This window comes from Eucalyptus grandis, chromosome 11, assembly GCF_016545825.1.
Source record: "Eucalyptus grandis isolate ANBG69807.140 chromosome 11, ASM1654582v1, whole genome shotgun sequence".
NCBI lineage: Eukaryota > Viridiplantae > Streptophyta > Magnoliopsida > Myrtales > Myrtaceae > Eucalyptus > Eucalyptus grandis.
The window spans coordinates 17,281,652-17,300,372 of NC_052622.1; the positions used below are offsets into that span (position 1 = coordinate 17,281,652).

General features: G+C 38.1%; 1 protein-coding gene across 1 annotated transcript in view; it reads right to left on the reverse strand.

The window, feature by feature from the left end:
• The window catches only part of LOC104425177, a 53,705-nt gene extending 46,184 nt beyond the window's left edge, over positions 1–7,521 (reverse strand). The window contains exons 1-8 of the mRNA XM_010037784.3: positions 7,432–7,521; positions 7,003–7,046; positions 6,800–6,880; positions 5,709–5,770; positions 3,759–3,942; positions 1,583–1,651; positions 1,389–1,468; positions 368–517 (exon numbers count right to left, since the gene is read on the reverse strand). Of these exons, the coding sequence (XP_010036086.2) occupies positions 368–517; positions 1,389–1,468; positions 1,583–1,651; positions 3,759–3,942; positions 5,709–5,770; positions 6,800–6,880; positions 7,003–7,046; positions 7,432–7,438 (677 nt within the window). The 5' untranslated portion in view covers positions 7,439–7,521. The remainder of the gene's footprint in view (positions 1–367; positions 518–1,388; positions 1,469–1,582; positions 1,652–3,758; positions 3,943–5,708; positions 5,771–6,799; positions 6,881–7,002; positions 7,047–7,431) is intronic.
• Between the last annotated feature and the right edge of the window lie 11,200 nt (positions 7,522–18,721).

The window sequence follows — 18,721 nt, forward strand, 5'->3', positions numbered from 1 at the left end:
ACGGCAAACATTAGATGAATCAATAGACAAATTATCTTGCACCATGAGAGAGAGAGAGAGAGAGAGAGAGCATCAAGTGCAAGTTGCGATGTCAGTATACGAGCATGTAAGAATGGTCTTCCATTAATAAGCAGATTCTTAAACATGTTCTTTGATTCCATTGTATAAGCCCAGTGATCTCTGTGCATCATGTTGAGTTTATAGCGATTTGACCCCTTTTCCATAAGAACAATTTCAAAATATGGCCAGATCTCCCGCCAGTAGAACCAACAGTTCTTTTAATATCTACTTTTACCCAATTAGAGCACCAAAGGGATACAAACCAGTAAAACCACAATGCAATTGAATATCAAATACTGAAACTCACATTCGCTGACCAAAGTATCTCCATGAAGTCTTCCTTAATTTCTTTCGAACATCTGACAGGACAGATTCTTGTGCATAGTGCCACCACAGCTTCTGCCAGTTTTTGAGCTTTCTTTGCAATGGACTGGACCATGGACGGTAACGTCCATACCTACATTTACACGTATTAAATTTGAGCATGAAAAGGATTTTCTTGCTTTTAATAAGTCGGTAGGATTTATTTATCACTGAAAAAAATTCATCAACAGTGAAGTACCATTAATACTGTATGTCATTAGAAGATTGGCCTGGATATATTCCCAATCTAATTAAGTGATAAAGAAAATATGAAACTTTAATGAAACGATCAACAAGGAAAAAGGATTCATAAAGAAAGCGACAATCAATTAAGAAATTGACAATCCCTCCATCATCATGTTTGACATATAGCATTTTGTCACTGCACCACAGTAGATGGACTTTCTCAATCTTCCGTGGAAATAATCTGTCTCAAGAACTATTTATAAATAAAAACTTCCTCAAAATCTAATTATGGGCATTGGCTGTCCTAAGCCCTCAACGAGATTGGAGAATAAACAATCAACTATCCTCAACATGCTAGCCATATGGTTTTCTTTCTTTAAAAAAGAACACCGCAATAAATAAATGAGTAGAGATTCTAGAGCTCAGGTCTGTCAACTACTACACTCAACATACATGTTCTCTGGCCAAAATAACATTAGACAGGACAGGGCGTAAGTAGTTCACCAGAAGCATGACCCTAGCCATCTGAAAAGTGGTTATCATCTATCTCACAGCAAACAACTAGCCATTGTTGATTAATATGCTCCACAAATCAGGACAATGAACAAAATCATGAAACTACACTTCATGACTAGAAAATGCAATAGGTAAGCACAAAAAGCAACACCAAGCAAAGTCATGAACTGACAAAGATGTAATGTACACATAATACTATAGGAGCATCTAAATCATAGGAACAAGATAAAATATAAGAAACAAACATTAAAGTTCAAACATACTGTTCTCTTAGTTGACATATAGTCAAGTTGTCCAACAACATCAAGATCTGTCGAAGCTGAAAATCGTCAAGACATATTACCTAATACAAGTTGAGAGAACAAAGATGCGTCAAAGATGCGTCAAGTATGTCATCTACAATTAATACGATCATTTAAAAGATCACATGCTAAAGATTTTTAGATCACAAACCAACCAAGCTGGTTATTTCAGCCCAGACAGACCACTGTGGAGTGTCTATATCAAGCTTCCCAGGTCGATTGACCTACAATGGAAATAACTTCAACAGTCAGCTGAAAATACAAACAGAATTATTTTGGCCAAAAGAAGAATACATTCAGAGTTTTATCAGTATCACTTCTACATCTTCAAAAACAAACAAATATTGGGGCAACAAAATATCTGAAATTCACGTTAGGATCAATGCTGTGGTACCACCAGTGAATAGTAGAAACCACTATTAACAACATAAAGCACGTATTTAAGACAGATCAAACCAAAAGCAGCACAAGCATGATTAACTAAGTTCAACTTTGCAAGCAAACATAAGAAGGCCCCCTAAACAAAGACATACACAGGAACTCAGAACTTATAATGAACAACTGTTAATGATGAAAACCAGTAGAACAAAACTCCAGTGGAAATAGACAAATACATTATTTTGACTCATTGTGAAATATCACAGGAAGCACGACAAAGCAGCCCTAGAGGCACCTTCCCTGTTAGGCAACGCTTCAATCACTTCTATGAAAAGGAATTTAGGGATTACAACAGGAAAAAAAATTTCCTAACTCTATTAGTCAAACCAACTATTTAGTCAATAGAATCTAGAAGCTTACTGAATAACAACCCTCCATTTTTAGTCCCAACCAGCTTTCCCATTCTTTTGAGATAGGATTTCCTTTGTTTACAACCTTCGTATTTGAACACTTTCAAAGACATTTGACTTCCCATCCCCAAAAGAACAACTTCTCTTTTCCCTTCATTTCTCTGTGCCTTTGAGAAAATTTTAGAGATCCCCAGAGGAACTGTCCAACAATACACGCAATTGAGTCTAGAGTATAGAGTTCCAAACAAAACAAAAGGATCTGATAGATCATTGTAAAATGGAACCAATGCTCTCTTCGTTCAACTTACATATAACATGTTGGAATAAATCCAAATCCCTCCCAAGTTGTTCAACTAGCCAGTCAAACTATTTTCAGTGTTTCAAATGGAAATGAAAAATATTCATGATCTTTGCTCTTCAGTGAAACGACATCAATCCCTTTAAGAAGAAATGAGCTTCAAATAACTAATCTGTAAGGAAACTGACTACCCCCTTAGGAGTGATCTACAAAAAACCTTCAGGAAAACCTCGCTACAAATGACATAGCTGATCAAAGGATGAATACATCTACCAATCTACTGCCCCATAAATCTCCATGCACTTCATGAAAACAATACCACAATATACACAACTGAGTCTAGAGTTCCAGGCCAAAAATGGGTCTGACAGATCAATGTAAAATGGAATTGATGCTCTATCCATTTAGCTTACATATAACATGTCAGAGTAAATCCAAATCCCTCTCCCGGGTTGTTCAACTAGCCAGTCAAACCTTTTTCATTGTTTCCCATGGAAAGGAAAATTACCCATTATCTTTGCTCTTCAGTGAAACAACACCAATCTCTTTGAAATGAGCTTTAATAATTAATCTATGATGAAACCGGGTTCACTTTTAGGAATGATCTACAAAAAATCTTCAGGAGTTCCTCAATACAAAAGAAGCAGCACCTCCTGACACAGCTAGTCAAATGATGAATACATCTACCTATCTACCACCCTATAATCATCATGCACTTAATGAAAATAATGCCACATTAAAGACAAGTATCACATCGAAAATATTATTCTTAACGATAGCCACTGGATCCTATGGTAAGTACAAAAGGAACTGTAAAAGGAAAAGAAAGAGCATAACAATGATGACAAAAGAAGATAGTGAGACCATACAAATAACATTACATAAGATGAGTTGCATCATGGATTGATTATTGAGGTCAACTATTGATTTCATACTTACATCCTTATCCAAGATGCACACATGAACAAGATTTTTTTTTAATTGACAAATAAGCATAACTACCAGAAACTGGGATGCCATATGGTTTAGAAAATCAATTATTTCGAGAATGGTAAAAAAAAAAAAAAAAAGTGAGGCCAATGATGAAAGAAAAACTGTGTCCATTAACAGCTCGCGGGTCATTCGGGTCATTGAATGCCACGAGCATCAAGGAAAACCAAATTTCTGCATAAGTTACAGGATCGACCACAAATATACTCCTGCGTCTGTAGAAGGAAGGATAGGTAAGATGATGATAACTCATACCGAAAGTGACACGGACACATTCAGTGGTGCTAGAATAGGGTGAAAGTGATTGCTTTCACAACTAGCATTGCTCAGGCATTGACTATCCCGAACATTGTCCCTGAAACTCGAACCTCCATTGGAGGTGTTGCAGTAGACTTCTAAACCCATGATCTCTACAACTTTGTGGACTTGGCCTTTTGTGCTAGGCAAAGGAGAAAAGAGAACTTCAGGTCTCTCGCTAAGACGAAAATCAATAAAACAAGAACCATAAAGCTGTAAAGGCAAGTAATAGAAAGAAGTCAATAGGCATGTAAGTATCCTCACTTCCAAATGAGTTCAAAACCAGATCATCAAATAATGGGCCTTCTATTTGTTGAAATACAGTGAGTTTGGCTCTTCCCACATCTCAGGCGGGAAAATGAGCATGCCTCACTATATTGAGCAGTAATGCACATATTTCAGACATCTCGCCCAATTAGAAGGGTTGCAGAAAATGGTAAGATTATAAGCCCACCTCATTAGCAGGATTGTGGAAGAATGATAATGATCATGCGGCGGACATTAAAATATAGCGCAACTGAAGCAAAGGCCAAAAGCCAAAGCTAAAGCCAAAAGCCGCAGCTATGCCAAGATAGGCCCTCTATAGTCATTCCTTCACTCACAGAAGCGCATAGAAACATCATCATACAGGCTTGCATTTTATGAAGTTTAAGCTCCCAGGCATTGTATGTTGCAACTTACCACTAATAAGCAATTACTCTTTAACTCACCAGCAACTAAACCATGTCTAAAACCAAGTCAAAGAAAAAGCATATTGATACTGGGAGAGACATTTAGCAATATGTCTTACTACAGATCAATACTGTGCAGCTGGACTTGCACTACCTATAGAATACCTCCCAGAGAAACACTTTAAAAATTTAGCACGCTTACTCAGTTCACCATTATAAGAAATCTTCTTTGCATTGTAAATTACAAAAGTTGTGCACAACTTAATGATCAAAAGTATTAGAGAGTTGTAAGTTAACCACAAAAATACCTGTGATTTGCTCAAAATTGGAAAAGCAATATACTGAACTTTCTTAATGCTGGGTTTGGGAGGGAGAGGAGAAAATAAAAGAAAAAAAATTGGATGATATGAATTTTGATGAGAAGAGTACTACTTTCTTCCATGTTGTTTGGAAGCATGATAATGAAAGTTAAGATAGAGTAACTTGTTTCAAATAGAGCAAAAATTGAAGAGAGAAAATATTTGATCAGTGAAATTCCTTTTATGACCCTGAAAGTGGAAAGTTACAACCTATTTCAAGGGAAAAAAGGAAAATCTGTTAATTTCTACCTTTTTCACTCCATCTTTAAGTGATTGCTAAAAAGCTGACCCTATAATTTATTTATTTTTCGTTCAATTCATTTTGTACATATTTCCTGAAGAAGGGACTATTAAAATACCTCCATATTTTTCCTGTCTCCTATTCCTCCCCTCCCACTCTTCCATAGATGATCTAATTCCCCAATTCCATCTCGAGTTGATGCAAATGCTGGCTTTTCTCTCCTTTTTTATAAGCAAATAAGCTAAATGTTTCAACAGAGGACACGAAGGGGTGCCAACATGTACACACAGTTTTTAAAAGAGGACATAAAATACAAGGCTAGTTAATGTACACTATCTGCAAGAACTTGTAAATGCAATCCGACATTTTCACTATGTTTCTCCATAAAGTTATCTCAACCATAAGTGAAAACCGCTAAGGAAGTTTCTCTCTTTCAAAAGCTCCAAATGCCTTTCTTATGACAAATAGAAGATAAAGAGAGGGATCAAGTTGACTTATGAAGTTTCCTCAGAACAGCAACACATATACTGCCAAGCCCTAATTCACCCTCTACTGACATCACAGATCCAATCAATTCCCATAAAACCATTTAAGAAAATGAGGATGAGACCTAATCAACAGTCGATATAAATATTACCTAACAGACATCTGCTTCATAATTTTTAAGCTGGATAACTTCAAACCAAAAATCATCTGCGCCTGTGAAATATAAAAAGTTGTCAGAATGGATGTCCGGTGGACTTATAGATAAAACACTAGCAGATACAGCGGAGAAACTGAATTCACATTTCAAGTGGCCACTTATTTAAAAGGGTTACGCCTGTAAGTGTAGGGAATACAGAAGGCGTCATGCCTGTAAGTGCAGGGAATAAAACAAACAGAGAGAAATAATGTAATCAGAAGAAATCTGTAAAGCGAAGAAAATTTTGAAGATGAAAATCATTGCCTAGATAGCAACTATCTTTTTTCTGGTCAGACTGGACAGCAACTTGAAACAAGGTCATACGGTTATCAAAAGAGCAATATACCACAGAAATATAAGGATGAAAACAAGTATATCTTCTTCTAAGCAATAAATTTTCCAGAGAAATTAAAATCTAAAGACTCCATCATGAATTGGGGACATCATGCCCACAACAACGGGTGGGTATTATTGTGTTAGAGAAGAATGAACGCCTATACCAGAACTAGAATTACTGTGTACCATATTAATTTTTCGAGGGAGAGGAAACTAGGACAATAAGGGGTTAAGTCAAAAAAGGAAGGTGCTTTCTCTATCTTTTGTAATCCAATATTGATACACCAGTGGTACCTCAAGCTCTAACAACAAAGAAATATCAGTCTGCAAGTAAACTGCAACTTCCTAGGGGCTGCCAATGTGCAGTTGCGATCTCATTCCATTGCGTCTTACATCAATATATTCATTATTAATTGGCAAAAAAAATAAAAATAAAAAAGATTCTAAATTCCATAGCCATATAATGTTAATGTGAAACACCTGCTAATCACCATATCCCAGTATTTGGGGCTTTTGATGGATTAAAATATCATGTGTTTCATCATCTGCTAATAAGACAAAATACTAAACGAGCGTCAATCAACAAGGGAAAATGCTAGGCCCCGGGTTGCTCATCAATTTGGTAGACATTAAAATGCAATGAAATGAATAAGAACTATCCATATGGCATAAAATGCAGTATGATGGATGCGGTAAAGAGTAGAACTTACAGAAGTACTCTGCAAGTTGTTCTGATTAGCTTGGTATAGAATATGAACATTTCTGATGGAGACTTGAATGCTGTCAAGTATCTATGGTGAAAAAACCAAAAAATAACCAACGTGTATTAGGATGACACTCCCTCAAAGCACCCTTGGGGTTCTTGGAGCCTAATGTACAAGCGGCAAACTAATAATAAACCTCATTAAATTACCTTTGCACTAATGTAGGAAATAAACGACTGCCCAGCCTCATTATCTGCCACGAACTCCAAAAAGAAATCAGCACAACAAAATCATGTACATACACATCGGAAATGCAGCCAACATTGTCCCAAAATGAAGCCCAGCAGCAACTTTATTCATGCATTCATAGATACATATATTCCGACTATGTCTACTTAAGTCAGGAAAACAATACTATAACGTCCATAAACGGGCAAGGCAGATCCATAGTTGGTACTAGAAGTGAAGAGCAGCAGCTTATCCGATGTCTAAGGCCACAAAAATGAAAAACTACACTTGTACCGTGTTCAATGAGAGGCCAAGTAATATCTTCCCCCTCACCAAACTGTACTAGAAGTGAAAAGCATGCGCTAAGTACAGCACGGAAAGAAAGAAAATGGGAGACAGACTCAGCTTACCGTTCATGCGTCGCGATAACTTCGCGAGCTCGGCAGCGGCAAGCTTCGCCTTCTTGCTGGCGAATTCTCTCCTCTCGACGGCCTCCGAAGTCCACTGAAATTTTGTGCTGATTGTCGTGGTGTAGTCCGTTTATTTATATGGGCTCTTCATTGTGCTGAATTGAATTAATTATGCAAATTGAGGAATTATTCTTAAATTGATTGAAATTGAGTGAAATTGAATGATTGATTGGTAGACGGCTGAGTATGGTTATTTAGCATTGTTAATGCCTTGATGAGTTGTAAAGTGGAGAGAATCGTGAGATTGAATTGAGAATACTCTTGGCTGAGAGCGATCGGATATGAGGTATATACATACGTGGTTCGATGATAAGGAAATCACTTGGTGAAAACAGCGCCTTAAAGAACGCATGAGTGCTGTCTATTACCTGCATCAGTATAGACATGCATGATTCGGTGATAAGGAAATCACTAGTGAAAACGGTGCCTTAAAGAACGCACGAGTGCTGTCTATCGCATGCGTTATTATGGACATACGTGGTTCAGTGATTAAGGATATCACTGGTGAAAACGGCATCTTAAAGAACGCACGAGTGCTGTCCATTGCATACATCACATTGGCGAAAAAGACGCTCGAGAGTGTACGTGTGATTTGAAGATTGGAAATGACCTAGAAATGGTCCAATTGATATATAATCGACTAGGTCGATTGATCAATGATTTGATCCGATTGTTGGGAATTGATTGATTGTTTGGTGCAATATATATGAAGCATCTGTATATAACCCTGAATTGTAGGTTGGGACTAATGCCAAGGTAAGTCTTCTGATTCATGCTGTGCTTAGGCAACCATATGGTGTATTAATTTCCTAATCGAGTCTTAGTGGGCTAGAGCTTGTTGAGATGTAGTCTCAATGGTTATTGTATAACCATTTCAGGCCCCTAGATGGCAGCACCGGTACCTCCCCCTCCTCCAGAGCAGTTTGGCATTCCAGTGGACATTACCGAGAAAGAAACTCACTTGCATGTTCATGGTCATCCAGAAGGATTAGCATACGTTTTGATTGAGTTGACGGTGTGGGTTGAAGTCGGCTAGGATGGCCTAAGGCCCCATGAGTATCAGTGTTGGTATCACTACTATCATGATGGGTGAAGAATAGGTCCCATCCCTGAAGATGAAATACCTCACTACGTCTTGAAGAAAGCTTTTGGTGAGGGGACTGCAGACCTCGAAGATGGAGGCGTAGACGATGCTAGAGACCCTGCGCTTGGGAGTGAGTCGTTGTCCTCAGTATACATTGTAGAGGATGAAAATTTTGAGGAAGGTGAGATCGTGGAACAATAAGTGGAAGGTCTAGAGGAGGACGAGGATTGGGGGAATGTTGAGGAGGAGTCGGTAGAATAAGAGCCTGAAGAAGACGAGAAGTCTGAGGAGGAGGAAAACAAGACAGAAGAGTCAGAAGAGGATCATGATGATCCTAAGTACGACCCGGATGAGGACTGAGGTCCCATCCTCTTTTGTGAACCCTGTTTATATGTGAATAGAGTAAGACCACAAGGTTGTGAATAGTTTTGTGAAGTACTTTGAGTTATGCCCTCTATAAAAGTATGGTTGTGGATTTGAATATGAAAAATATGGCCTTACTTTTCTATCCCATCATTTTATTGGCTGGGGATTAATAATTGCTTCCACATGCACTATTGAAAATGAAAGGGTCGGCGATACATAGTCCTGGGATATCGCATAATAAAATCGACTAAGTAGAAGGATGTGTACGTGCCCGAGGATCGGGACGTGACAAAGGTCCAAACCAAAGTTAAGCCAAGTCAAATCTGCACAAACTTTCTCCCCCTTTTTGTCAACAGCAAAAAGTGGAGAATATAATATATATATATATATATATATTGGATAAATTCAAGGTTGCTTAGGGATGCGAATGGGCGAGAAATCTCCCATAGACTTGACAATCTCCTTCAGCTTCCTCAGATCCTCCTTCAGTTGCTCTATATCCTCACCCTTTGCAGTTGCTTGAACTTGAAGATTGAGGGCTTATACTTAGTCGTGCAAAGAAACTGAAGTGGCTTTATGAGCATTTTGCATGGTCTGAAATTCACATCCCAATCCATAAACCTGAGCTTTGATTTCTAGAAGAAGCTCCATCAATCTTTTAAAGTCTGCTCAGTTGTCGGTTTGAGTACTTGCTTCAGCATAATCGGTTTGTGGAGTGTTGGCTGATGATGGAACTTCAACACGAACATCTAAACTTGGAGATGAAAGCTCATTACCACCTTCAGGAAAGTGAGAGACATACACATCCTTTGGATTGGCAAGAGAACGACTAACATCATCACTAGTAAAAGCAAGTGAAGAACTATCTCTTTTATCAGCAGCTCCCCCTATTTCAGTGCCTTTGAGTGGAGAAAAGTACTCTTCTTGCTCTTGCTCTTCTTTAGCATCATGATGATCTTGTCCTTCCTCCTCTGCATAAGAATCACCATGATCCTCTTCTTGATCTCTTTTTCCCTTTTCTTATTTTTGTTCTTTCTTTCTTCTTCTTCTTTCCTCATCGTTTCTCTCTCTTCGTCTCTTTGCTCTGTCTCTTCTACCACGTCTTGGTTCTCTTGATCCTCTGTAAGTTCTTCAAGGCAACAACGGAGATAGTCATGTCATCCTCATCTTCTTCATCCTACCAGATGAGTTCTCTCCTCTTCTTAGTTGGTGCTGTTAAGGGGTCATTGCCTTTCCTTTTTCCACCCGCAGAGTTTTGACGTGCCTTGACTGGGGTCTTCATCTTAAATCTTTCCAAAGCCTTATTTAGCTCCTTCAGACGTATCTTAGAAACCATCTTCAGTCCCACTACTATTGGATAAATGGTTCAAACACACATAATTTTGGGAGGTTGAATGTTAAGGTGTCTAAACAAACAAGTGACAAGAGCAGAATAAGGGAGTTGTCCATTGTCCTTTATCACTGTTCGATACATGTGCATAAGGATAATGTGAAGTAGAGAGAACTTATAACCAATGTTAATGGCATACATTAACTTCACTTTAGAGTCTGAGACATTAGTCTTTGATGTGGATTTGAGTCTGAGACAGTTAATGACAATCTTGTAGAGCAAGATATTGAAGGCATTCATTCTAGAGTAAGAAATCCAGCCTTTAGCAATCCTATCTCGAACAAGCTCCACGGCAGCATGAGCATTAGACATACTGATTGGTTAGAAACACCCTCTTTCCACCCCCAATCACATCAGCCAAAGTGTCCATATTGACCACGAAATCCTGATTTCTCACACTAAAAGAAAAACTATTCACATCTAAAAAGGATAGATTGGAATAGAAATAAGCTGTAAGTTCTGGATGAGCAACAGTTGTCTCAGAGCAAAAGCGTTCGAGTTGAAGTAATGTAAAATTTTCTCGCAAATTCACGTTCAATGAATCAAGAAAGTCAAAATCAACACTCCTCGGGTTCATCACCCCTCACTTCAACAATTTAGAATAAACTTTCCGGTGCTCCTTAGAACAAAAAAGATCCATTCTTTCACCACGAATGTTCGCAGCAACACCTATCCTAGGCTTAAAGTGAGTGAACATCCTCTCATCGTCATCTTTTCCTTCAGATTGATTAAATGATCCAAACCGTGGATCACTTGGGAAATTTGCGAAAGCCTTTTCTGCCGAACCAGCAAGAGCAATGCCCAAACTCTCCATCATCCTTAAAAAATGAGTTTTATTTTTGTATCCTTTCTTGCTCAAAAACTCATCAATAAAGGTCATTGCAGAACCACCTTCCTTCAAAGCGGTGTAGAGTTTGAAAAGAAATGTGGGCTTAAGAGACCATATAGGTTCCACATTCTCAATGATTTCTTCCTTTGCTTGTTGTTGCGAGGGCACTTGTGTTCTAGCCTGAGAAGAGTGGCACGGTTGAGAATGTTGTTGTTGACTATGCTGCTTCCTTAGAGAGTCTTCTTCCTCAATCAGATCATAGTGCGTAGGACCCTCATGCATATGTTGTGATCCCTTGCTTGCGATCCTCGAGGATTTTCTTTGGGAAGACATTATCACAGTCTTTGAGAGATTTCTCAAGCTCGATTTGCAAAAAAAAAATGAGAACTTTATTGATTAAACTAGAGAGAAAATTTAAGAAAGTGAAGTTTTGTGATCTAGGGTTTGTAAGTGAAAACTAAGAAGAAAACAACAATATATACAACAAATGAAACGAGGTATATGAATCGTCACAAGGAATAAATAAAACTGCCTTTTCGAAAATGAATAACTGCCTTTTTGAAAATGAAAAATTGCCATAAATTCAAAAACTCGGAAAAGATAATTATAACAATCAATTAGCAATTAAAGAGTAACCGTACCTTAAAAATTTAAATTACTGTAATCGAAATAACTTACAGTCATAACTTTTAGTTATTTTGAGTCTGAACAACTTCAGACTTTACCTTTAAGTTTTGAGCACTTCTACACTTTACTTGATAAAAGATGTTATGTTTAGTCTGGTGCGAATAGACTCAACTAGACTTTTCTCTTGTGGCTTTGTAAATATATCCGCCAACTAATTTTTTGAGTCAATGAATTGTATCAAAACTTCTCCATTCTAAACATGACCTCTAATGAAATGATGTGGAATTTCTATGTGTTTTGCTCTTGAATAAAGGATTGGATTCTTTGTAAGATTGATTGCGCTGGTGTTGTCACATTTGATCTCGGTGCATGAATCTTCAATTCTAAAGTCTCTCAGTTGTTGCTTTATCCACAAAATTTGAGAACAACAACTTCCAAGAGCCACATGCTTTGTTTTTGTTGTTAAAAGTGCTACAGTACTCTGCTTTCTTGAGAACCATGATACTGTCCTGTTTCCCAGCAATTGACAAATACTGGAAGTACTCTTTCTATCAACTCTGCAACCTGCTAAATTTGCGTTTGAATATCCAATGAGAGTAAAGTCACCCTTTTTGGGATACCAAAAACCTAACTTTGAAGTAGTTGCAATGTATTTGATGATGCGTTTTGTAGCACTTAGATGAGATTCTTTGGGATCGGATTGAAATCTAGCACAAATGCAAACACTAAACAAAATGCCAGGTCTAGAGGCAGTAAGATAAATAATTGAACCAATAATACTCTTGTAGAGCTTCTGGTCAACTTTCTTTCCTCTTTCATCTTTGTCCAGCTTCGAAGAACTTGACATTGGTATCTTAGTCTTTTTGCAATTCTCCAATCTGAATTTTTTAATGAGATCTTTTGCATATTTCTCTTGATGAATGAAAATTCATTCCTTCATTTATTTCACTTGTAATCTGAGAAAGAATGATAGTTTACCCATCATGCTCATCTCAGATTCATTCAGCATAGACTTAGAAAACTTCTTGCATAGGTTTTCGTTAAGTGTATCAATATAGATTTGGACAAGTAAAAAGTGTTTACCTTCTCTTTTAATAAACAAGGTAGTATCCACTTTTCCTTTGACAAAACCACTTTGAATTAGAAACTTACTTAACTTGTTGTACCATGCTTGAGGCGTTTGCTTTAATCCATATAGAGCATTTTTCAATCTGAAAACTGAGTTTGGTCTTTTTGGGTCTTCAAATCCAGGTGATTGTTCCACATAAACTTCTTCTTGGATAAATCCATTTAGGAATGCACTTTTGACGTCCATTTGGAATAACTTGAAATTTTTATAGCAAGCAAAAGCCAGTAATAATCTAATTGCTTCTAACCTCGCTACTGGTGCGTGGGTCTCATCATAATCTATCCATTCTTCTTGCGTATATCCTTTGGCCATGAGTCTTGCTTTGTTTCTAACCACTTTTCCTTTTTTCGCTCATTTTGTTCCTCAAAATTCATTTAGTTCCAATAATAGACTTACCTTTAGGTTTAGGAACAAGTTCCCAAACATCATTAATGCTGAACTGTCTAAGCTCTTCTTAAATAGCTTCAATTCATCTTTCATCACTCAAGGCTTCATCTACGGTCTTGGGTTCAATTTCAGAAACAAGTGCTAAAGCACTAGACTCTTCATGTCTTTTGGATCTGGTGCAAATTCATTTATCGATGTTACCGATGATGAGTTCTTTGGGATGACTAGACTTGTACTTCCAGTTACTGGTTGATCTGACAGTTTGCGGATCTTCTACTTTAGTTGATTCTTTAACTTCTTTTCGTTGTTGATCTTCAGAAGTCTGAGTCACTTTAGGGGAGGTAGATTTTGCAAGGTCTGAAGCAGGTTTAGATTTTTCAGGTTGAGTCTGAATCAATTAATTCTGCATAGAGTCTTGGAATTTGATGTTCATAGATTCTTCCACAAATTGACTCTTCTTCTTGAATACTCTATAGGCTTTGCTTGAAGTTGGATAGTCAAGGAAAATTCATTCGTCTGATTTTTCTTCAAACTTACCAATTCGATCATTTACATTTTTTAAGATAAAACATTTGCAACCAAATATATGAAAATAAGAAACAATTGGCTTCTTTCCTTTGAATAACTCATAGGAGTTTTCTCTAGAATATGCCTTAAAAATACTCTGTTAATAATGTAACAAGCTGTAGAAACTGTTTCAACCTGAAAAAAAAAAATATATATATATATATATATTACTTTCTATTAAAAGAGTTCTTGCCATTTCTTGCAAAGATCTATTCTTTCTTTCTACAACTCCATTCTATTCTGGAGTGTATGGAGATGAGAAAACATGTTGAAAACTAGATTCATCACAGAATTTGGCAAAATCTTGATTTTCAAACTCACATCCATGGTCTATCCGTATGCTTGAGATATCATATCATTTTTCATTATGAACTTTCTTGGCAAACTTTGAAAAGTGAGAAAAAAGTTTCAGACTTACTTGCCAGAAAGTAAACCTAGGTAAATCGAGAATAATCATCTACAATTACTAGGCAATATCTCTTTCCACCAATGCTTTGAGTTTTGGTTAGTCCAAAGAGATCCATATGTAGGAGTTGCAAAACACGATTAGTAAAAGAACCGGATTTATTAGTTTAAAAGAACTTCTAACCTATTTTCCCAACACACATGGTGTGTATAAGTCGGATTTTTGATACTTTAGGTTGGGCAATCCATGAACAAGTTTCTTGGATGAGATCTTGGCAATTTGCTTCATGTTGACATGGCCAAGCTTTCGATGCTAAAAATTTGCTTCATCTTGAATTGATATTAGACATTGAGATCTTTTTGGTTTTATATCCAGAAGATAAATGTTCCCATGTCTTTGTCTAGTAAAAAATTGAGAAAGATCTTTACTAGTTCCCGAGCATATTCCTTCTTGGAAATTGATTTTGAATCTAGTGTTGCACAATTGGCTAATGCTGAGTAGATTGTAATTTAGTCATTCTTCCAATGAGACATTGTTGATTATGAGACTTCCAATCTTTACAGTTCCATACCCAACAATTCTTCCTTTGTTGTTTCCACCAAAAGAGACTTTTCCACCTTTTGTTTGAACAAGTTTTATAAAATAACTTGAATCTCCAGTCATGTATCTCAAACAGCCACTATCCAAATACCATATAACATTTTTCTTGATAGTGATCTGCAATTAAAAAAAAAAAACTCAAGCTTTCTTTGGTATCCACATTTTCTTGGGTCTAGGGGAGTTAGTGCAGTATACTGTCTTTGCCCATTCCTTCTTAACAGGTGTCTAAACCATAGGAAATTCTTTCTCAAAGTGTTCTGAACTATTACACTTATAACATTTGAGAGCACTTCGGCCAACAGGTTTTACAAAGACTTTTTGAAAATGATTTCTGTAAAAAGTTTTTGTAGGTCTTTGTTTGATTCTTATCTTTACTTTTGGAAAATCAATTAGAGGAATAGTTTATGAAATCATTCCCAAACCTGATTTGTTATAATAAGGTCTTTATATTGAAAAAATCTTTTCCAATTTCTCAGATCCCATTGAAAACCTTTTTGAGATATTTGAAATATCATTTTTTAAAAATGTATTTTCTTTTGAAAGAGAATCTGCATTTTCTTTTAAAACAACAAAACTTTTGTCAAGATTTTCAAACTTTTCTTTCCAAGAATTTTCCGTTTGCTTAAGTGTAGGATTCTCCCTTTTTAGTTTGAAAATCCTTTTAAGACAAAGTTCATCAATGTATTTTGAGACTTTAGTGGGAATTTTTAAATTACTTACCTCGATTTCACTGTCTAAGTTTGAGTCTGATTCTGATTTTGCCATTAAACATATATTGGCATAATGTTCATCACTTTTTTTGCATTCAGTATCACTCCATGTGTGACATCCCGATTTTTTCGATTCTATTTTCAATAAGTTGAGACGGGCATTTCGTTGGCATGCATATAGTTCTTTTCCTTGAGTTGGCCACTCATATGGAAACTAGTCTATCGGGTGAAGCTGTTAAGAGTTTCTAATGTATCATACTCAAGAATTTGACCAGGAAGCGATCTTTCGACCGAGCTCATCTGCAAGGGTCATTACAGCATAAATAAAAATCGATTAGAGACCGGAGATAGGTTGACTCGACAGAGGCATGTGATCAGGTGTGGGTGATTCCACTAGATCGCACAATTCTTGTCGATCGGCACTGGACCGACTTTTCTATCGATTGGGTACCCTGTGTTCGTATTTGAAACCTTGAGATTACCCCGACAACCGAAAGTTGCCAATGTTTCAAAGATGTAGATTGTGGCTTGAGATAATCAACCACAGGTCAAATGCAGGGAAAATTTCTAAAAGCTACCCAGTAGGTTGGGCCGCGCTAGTATCGTGCCAAAGTGAAATTAACCGTGGAATTGAGATTGAATTTAGAAATTAGAAGTCTGGGGTGTCACATATCTTATGAGGATCATGGATTAATTTTATGGATTTTAATTGGACTCAATTCGAAGAGAATTGATTGGAATTGAGGAATTTAAGGTACAAGATTTTATGCCTCGGCGGAAAATGAAATTGCACCCATTGAAGAATGTTGTGGGAGAGGAGATAGTGGAAGATGACATCATGCTGGTGATGTCATGATGATTGAAGCCTAGCAAATGGGGTGTTGACAAGTGTTGCAAACCCATTAGCTCACCAAAAGTGGGGGTGTCACATCAAGCCTTTCTTCTTCCTTGAATCAAGGAGTTGTGTTGGAACTTGGAGGGAAGAGAGGGAGAACCGAACGAAACTAACAGCCCCGACCACCCCCTTCGTCCACCGCTCGACCGCCCGTTCGTCGTCGCCGGAACCCGTCGCCGTCGCGCACCCCTCTCACGCCGTCCGCTGCCTCGCACGCCGCTGCTGTCCCCGAGCCGCCTCCCTCACCATCGTCCTCGCTCGTCTTCGCCTCCGGGGAGGCTGTTCGCCGTTTAGGCCACGGCTCAGCCGCCTCGGCCACCGTGCGCCCCCGCCTTAGCCCGCCGGACCTCCGCCTAGTCCTTGCCGCCCTTGCTCGCCCCAACCGACGCCGGATCAGCCCTCCTCCGAGCTTGCTCAGTAGCTGCAAAAATAGGTATTGCAGCGGGGTTTTGGCCCGTTTTGGCCGCCTTCCTGAGCCCGGATGCTTGGCCCGCCTTGGGGAAAGTCGATCCTCGCGTCGTCCTCGTCGTTTTGGTCCGCTCAGCTCGCTAATCCGATGAGTTTAACTCACTAAATCTTGATTAGAGTGTTAATGATGCCCTAGGTGTGCTTAGTTTAAATAAAGTAAGTTTAGGTGTGTGGATTAGTGCATTTAATTATAAATTGGATTAAGATGTTGGTTTATGTTAAAGTGTGTTTAAATTAAAGGTTAAAAGAAGTTATTTAAAGTTAAGCCTTGATGTGACACAAAATGATTTTAGTTTTGAATTATTTAAGTGCTTCGAAATTCTGGAAAATATTATATTATATTATAATCCGAAATTATTAAAATATTATTATTTAAAAAAAAACGGAAAAATTATTTTTGACCCCGGTTGCTCAGAATTTCGTGCCGGTCGCTACGGTACATTCGGATTTTGAAATTGAGGATTGGATATTATAAATTGAGTGTGGATTTCGAAAACTATGGATATTATTATTTAATTAATTTTCGGAATAAATTTAATTATCTATTAAATTCCGAAAATTTTCATTGGGACCTTATTTGCTCAGAATTTCGTGCCGATCGCTGTTGTGCATTTAGAATTTGAATTTGATGAATGGATGTGGCGAATTGAGTGTTGATTGTGATAAATATGGACTCTTTATAAAATCCTAAGTGTGGAAATGAATGGGCGATTGGCCGTGATATACCACCTATTAGAGGTCGTGCCCGATGAGGCCGTGATATACCACCTATTAGAGGTCGTGCCCGATGAGGCCGTGAAATACCATCTATTAGAGGTCGTGCCCGATGAGGCCGTGATATACCACCTATTAGAGGTCGTGCCCGATAAGGCCGTGAAATACCACCTCTTAGAGGTCGTGCCCGATGAGGCCGTGAAATACCACCTGTTAGAGGTTGTGCCTGATGAGGCCGTGAAATACCACCTATTAGAGGTCGTGCCTGATGAGGCCGTGAATTACCACCTGATTACATGTGTCGTGCCGAGTGGGGCCATGATTGCCCTTTGGTTGCTAAATCTTCCTATCAGGTCGAGATGGGTAGTAGTAATTGATTTGTTGGAATGACCTGTAATCGGCCGAGTCGATTGATCGCTGAGACGATCCAAGTGGTTGAATTGTTTTGATAATGTGATTGAGCCATGGTTGTTTGGTTATCATAATTGTACGTGATTGAATTATATAAATTGTGCTAACCTGCAGATGAAGGCTGAGGCGAGGTAAGTCTTCTATGTGATGTGGCTAGGCCACCCTTGGGCATATTTTCTTTCTAATAGGGGTTTAGGGGGTTAAACTTGTTGAGACGTTGTCTCAGTGGTTATTGAATAACCATTTCAGGTCCCTGGTGGACGGAGCGGCCGGATAGCTTTGGTTGGCATTGAGGAGTTGGAGAGGTGAAGTCATAAGGATTAGAGATTGTGTACGACTTGTAGGTCATAGGATAACCTCTTTTTAAGAGCCAGTCTTTTGTAGACTTTTGGCCGTAGACCTCTGTTTGTAATTCTGTTGAATTAGGGAAGTGTTATGTTGTGGTTTTGCTTCCTGCTTTTCTATCCCGTGTTTTATTGTTAGGGGTTTTATAATACGTTCCGCTTGCGCATTAATAAATGTATGGGGTTGGCGACACTACCTAGGAAGGTCACATTTGCATGACCATGGTGGGATGTTGGCGCGCTCGAGGTTCGAGGCGTGACACCATGTCTCTGTTTTGAGAGCCTTTCTGTATTTCTCAGTTT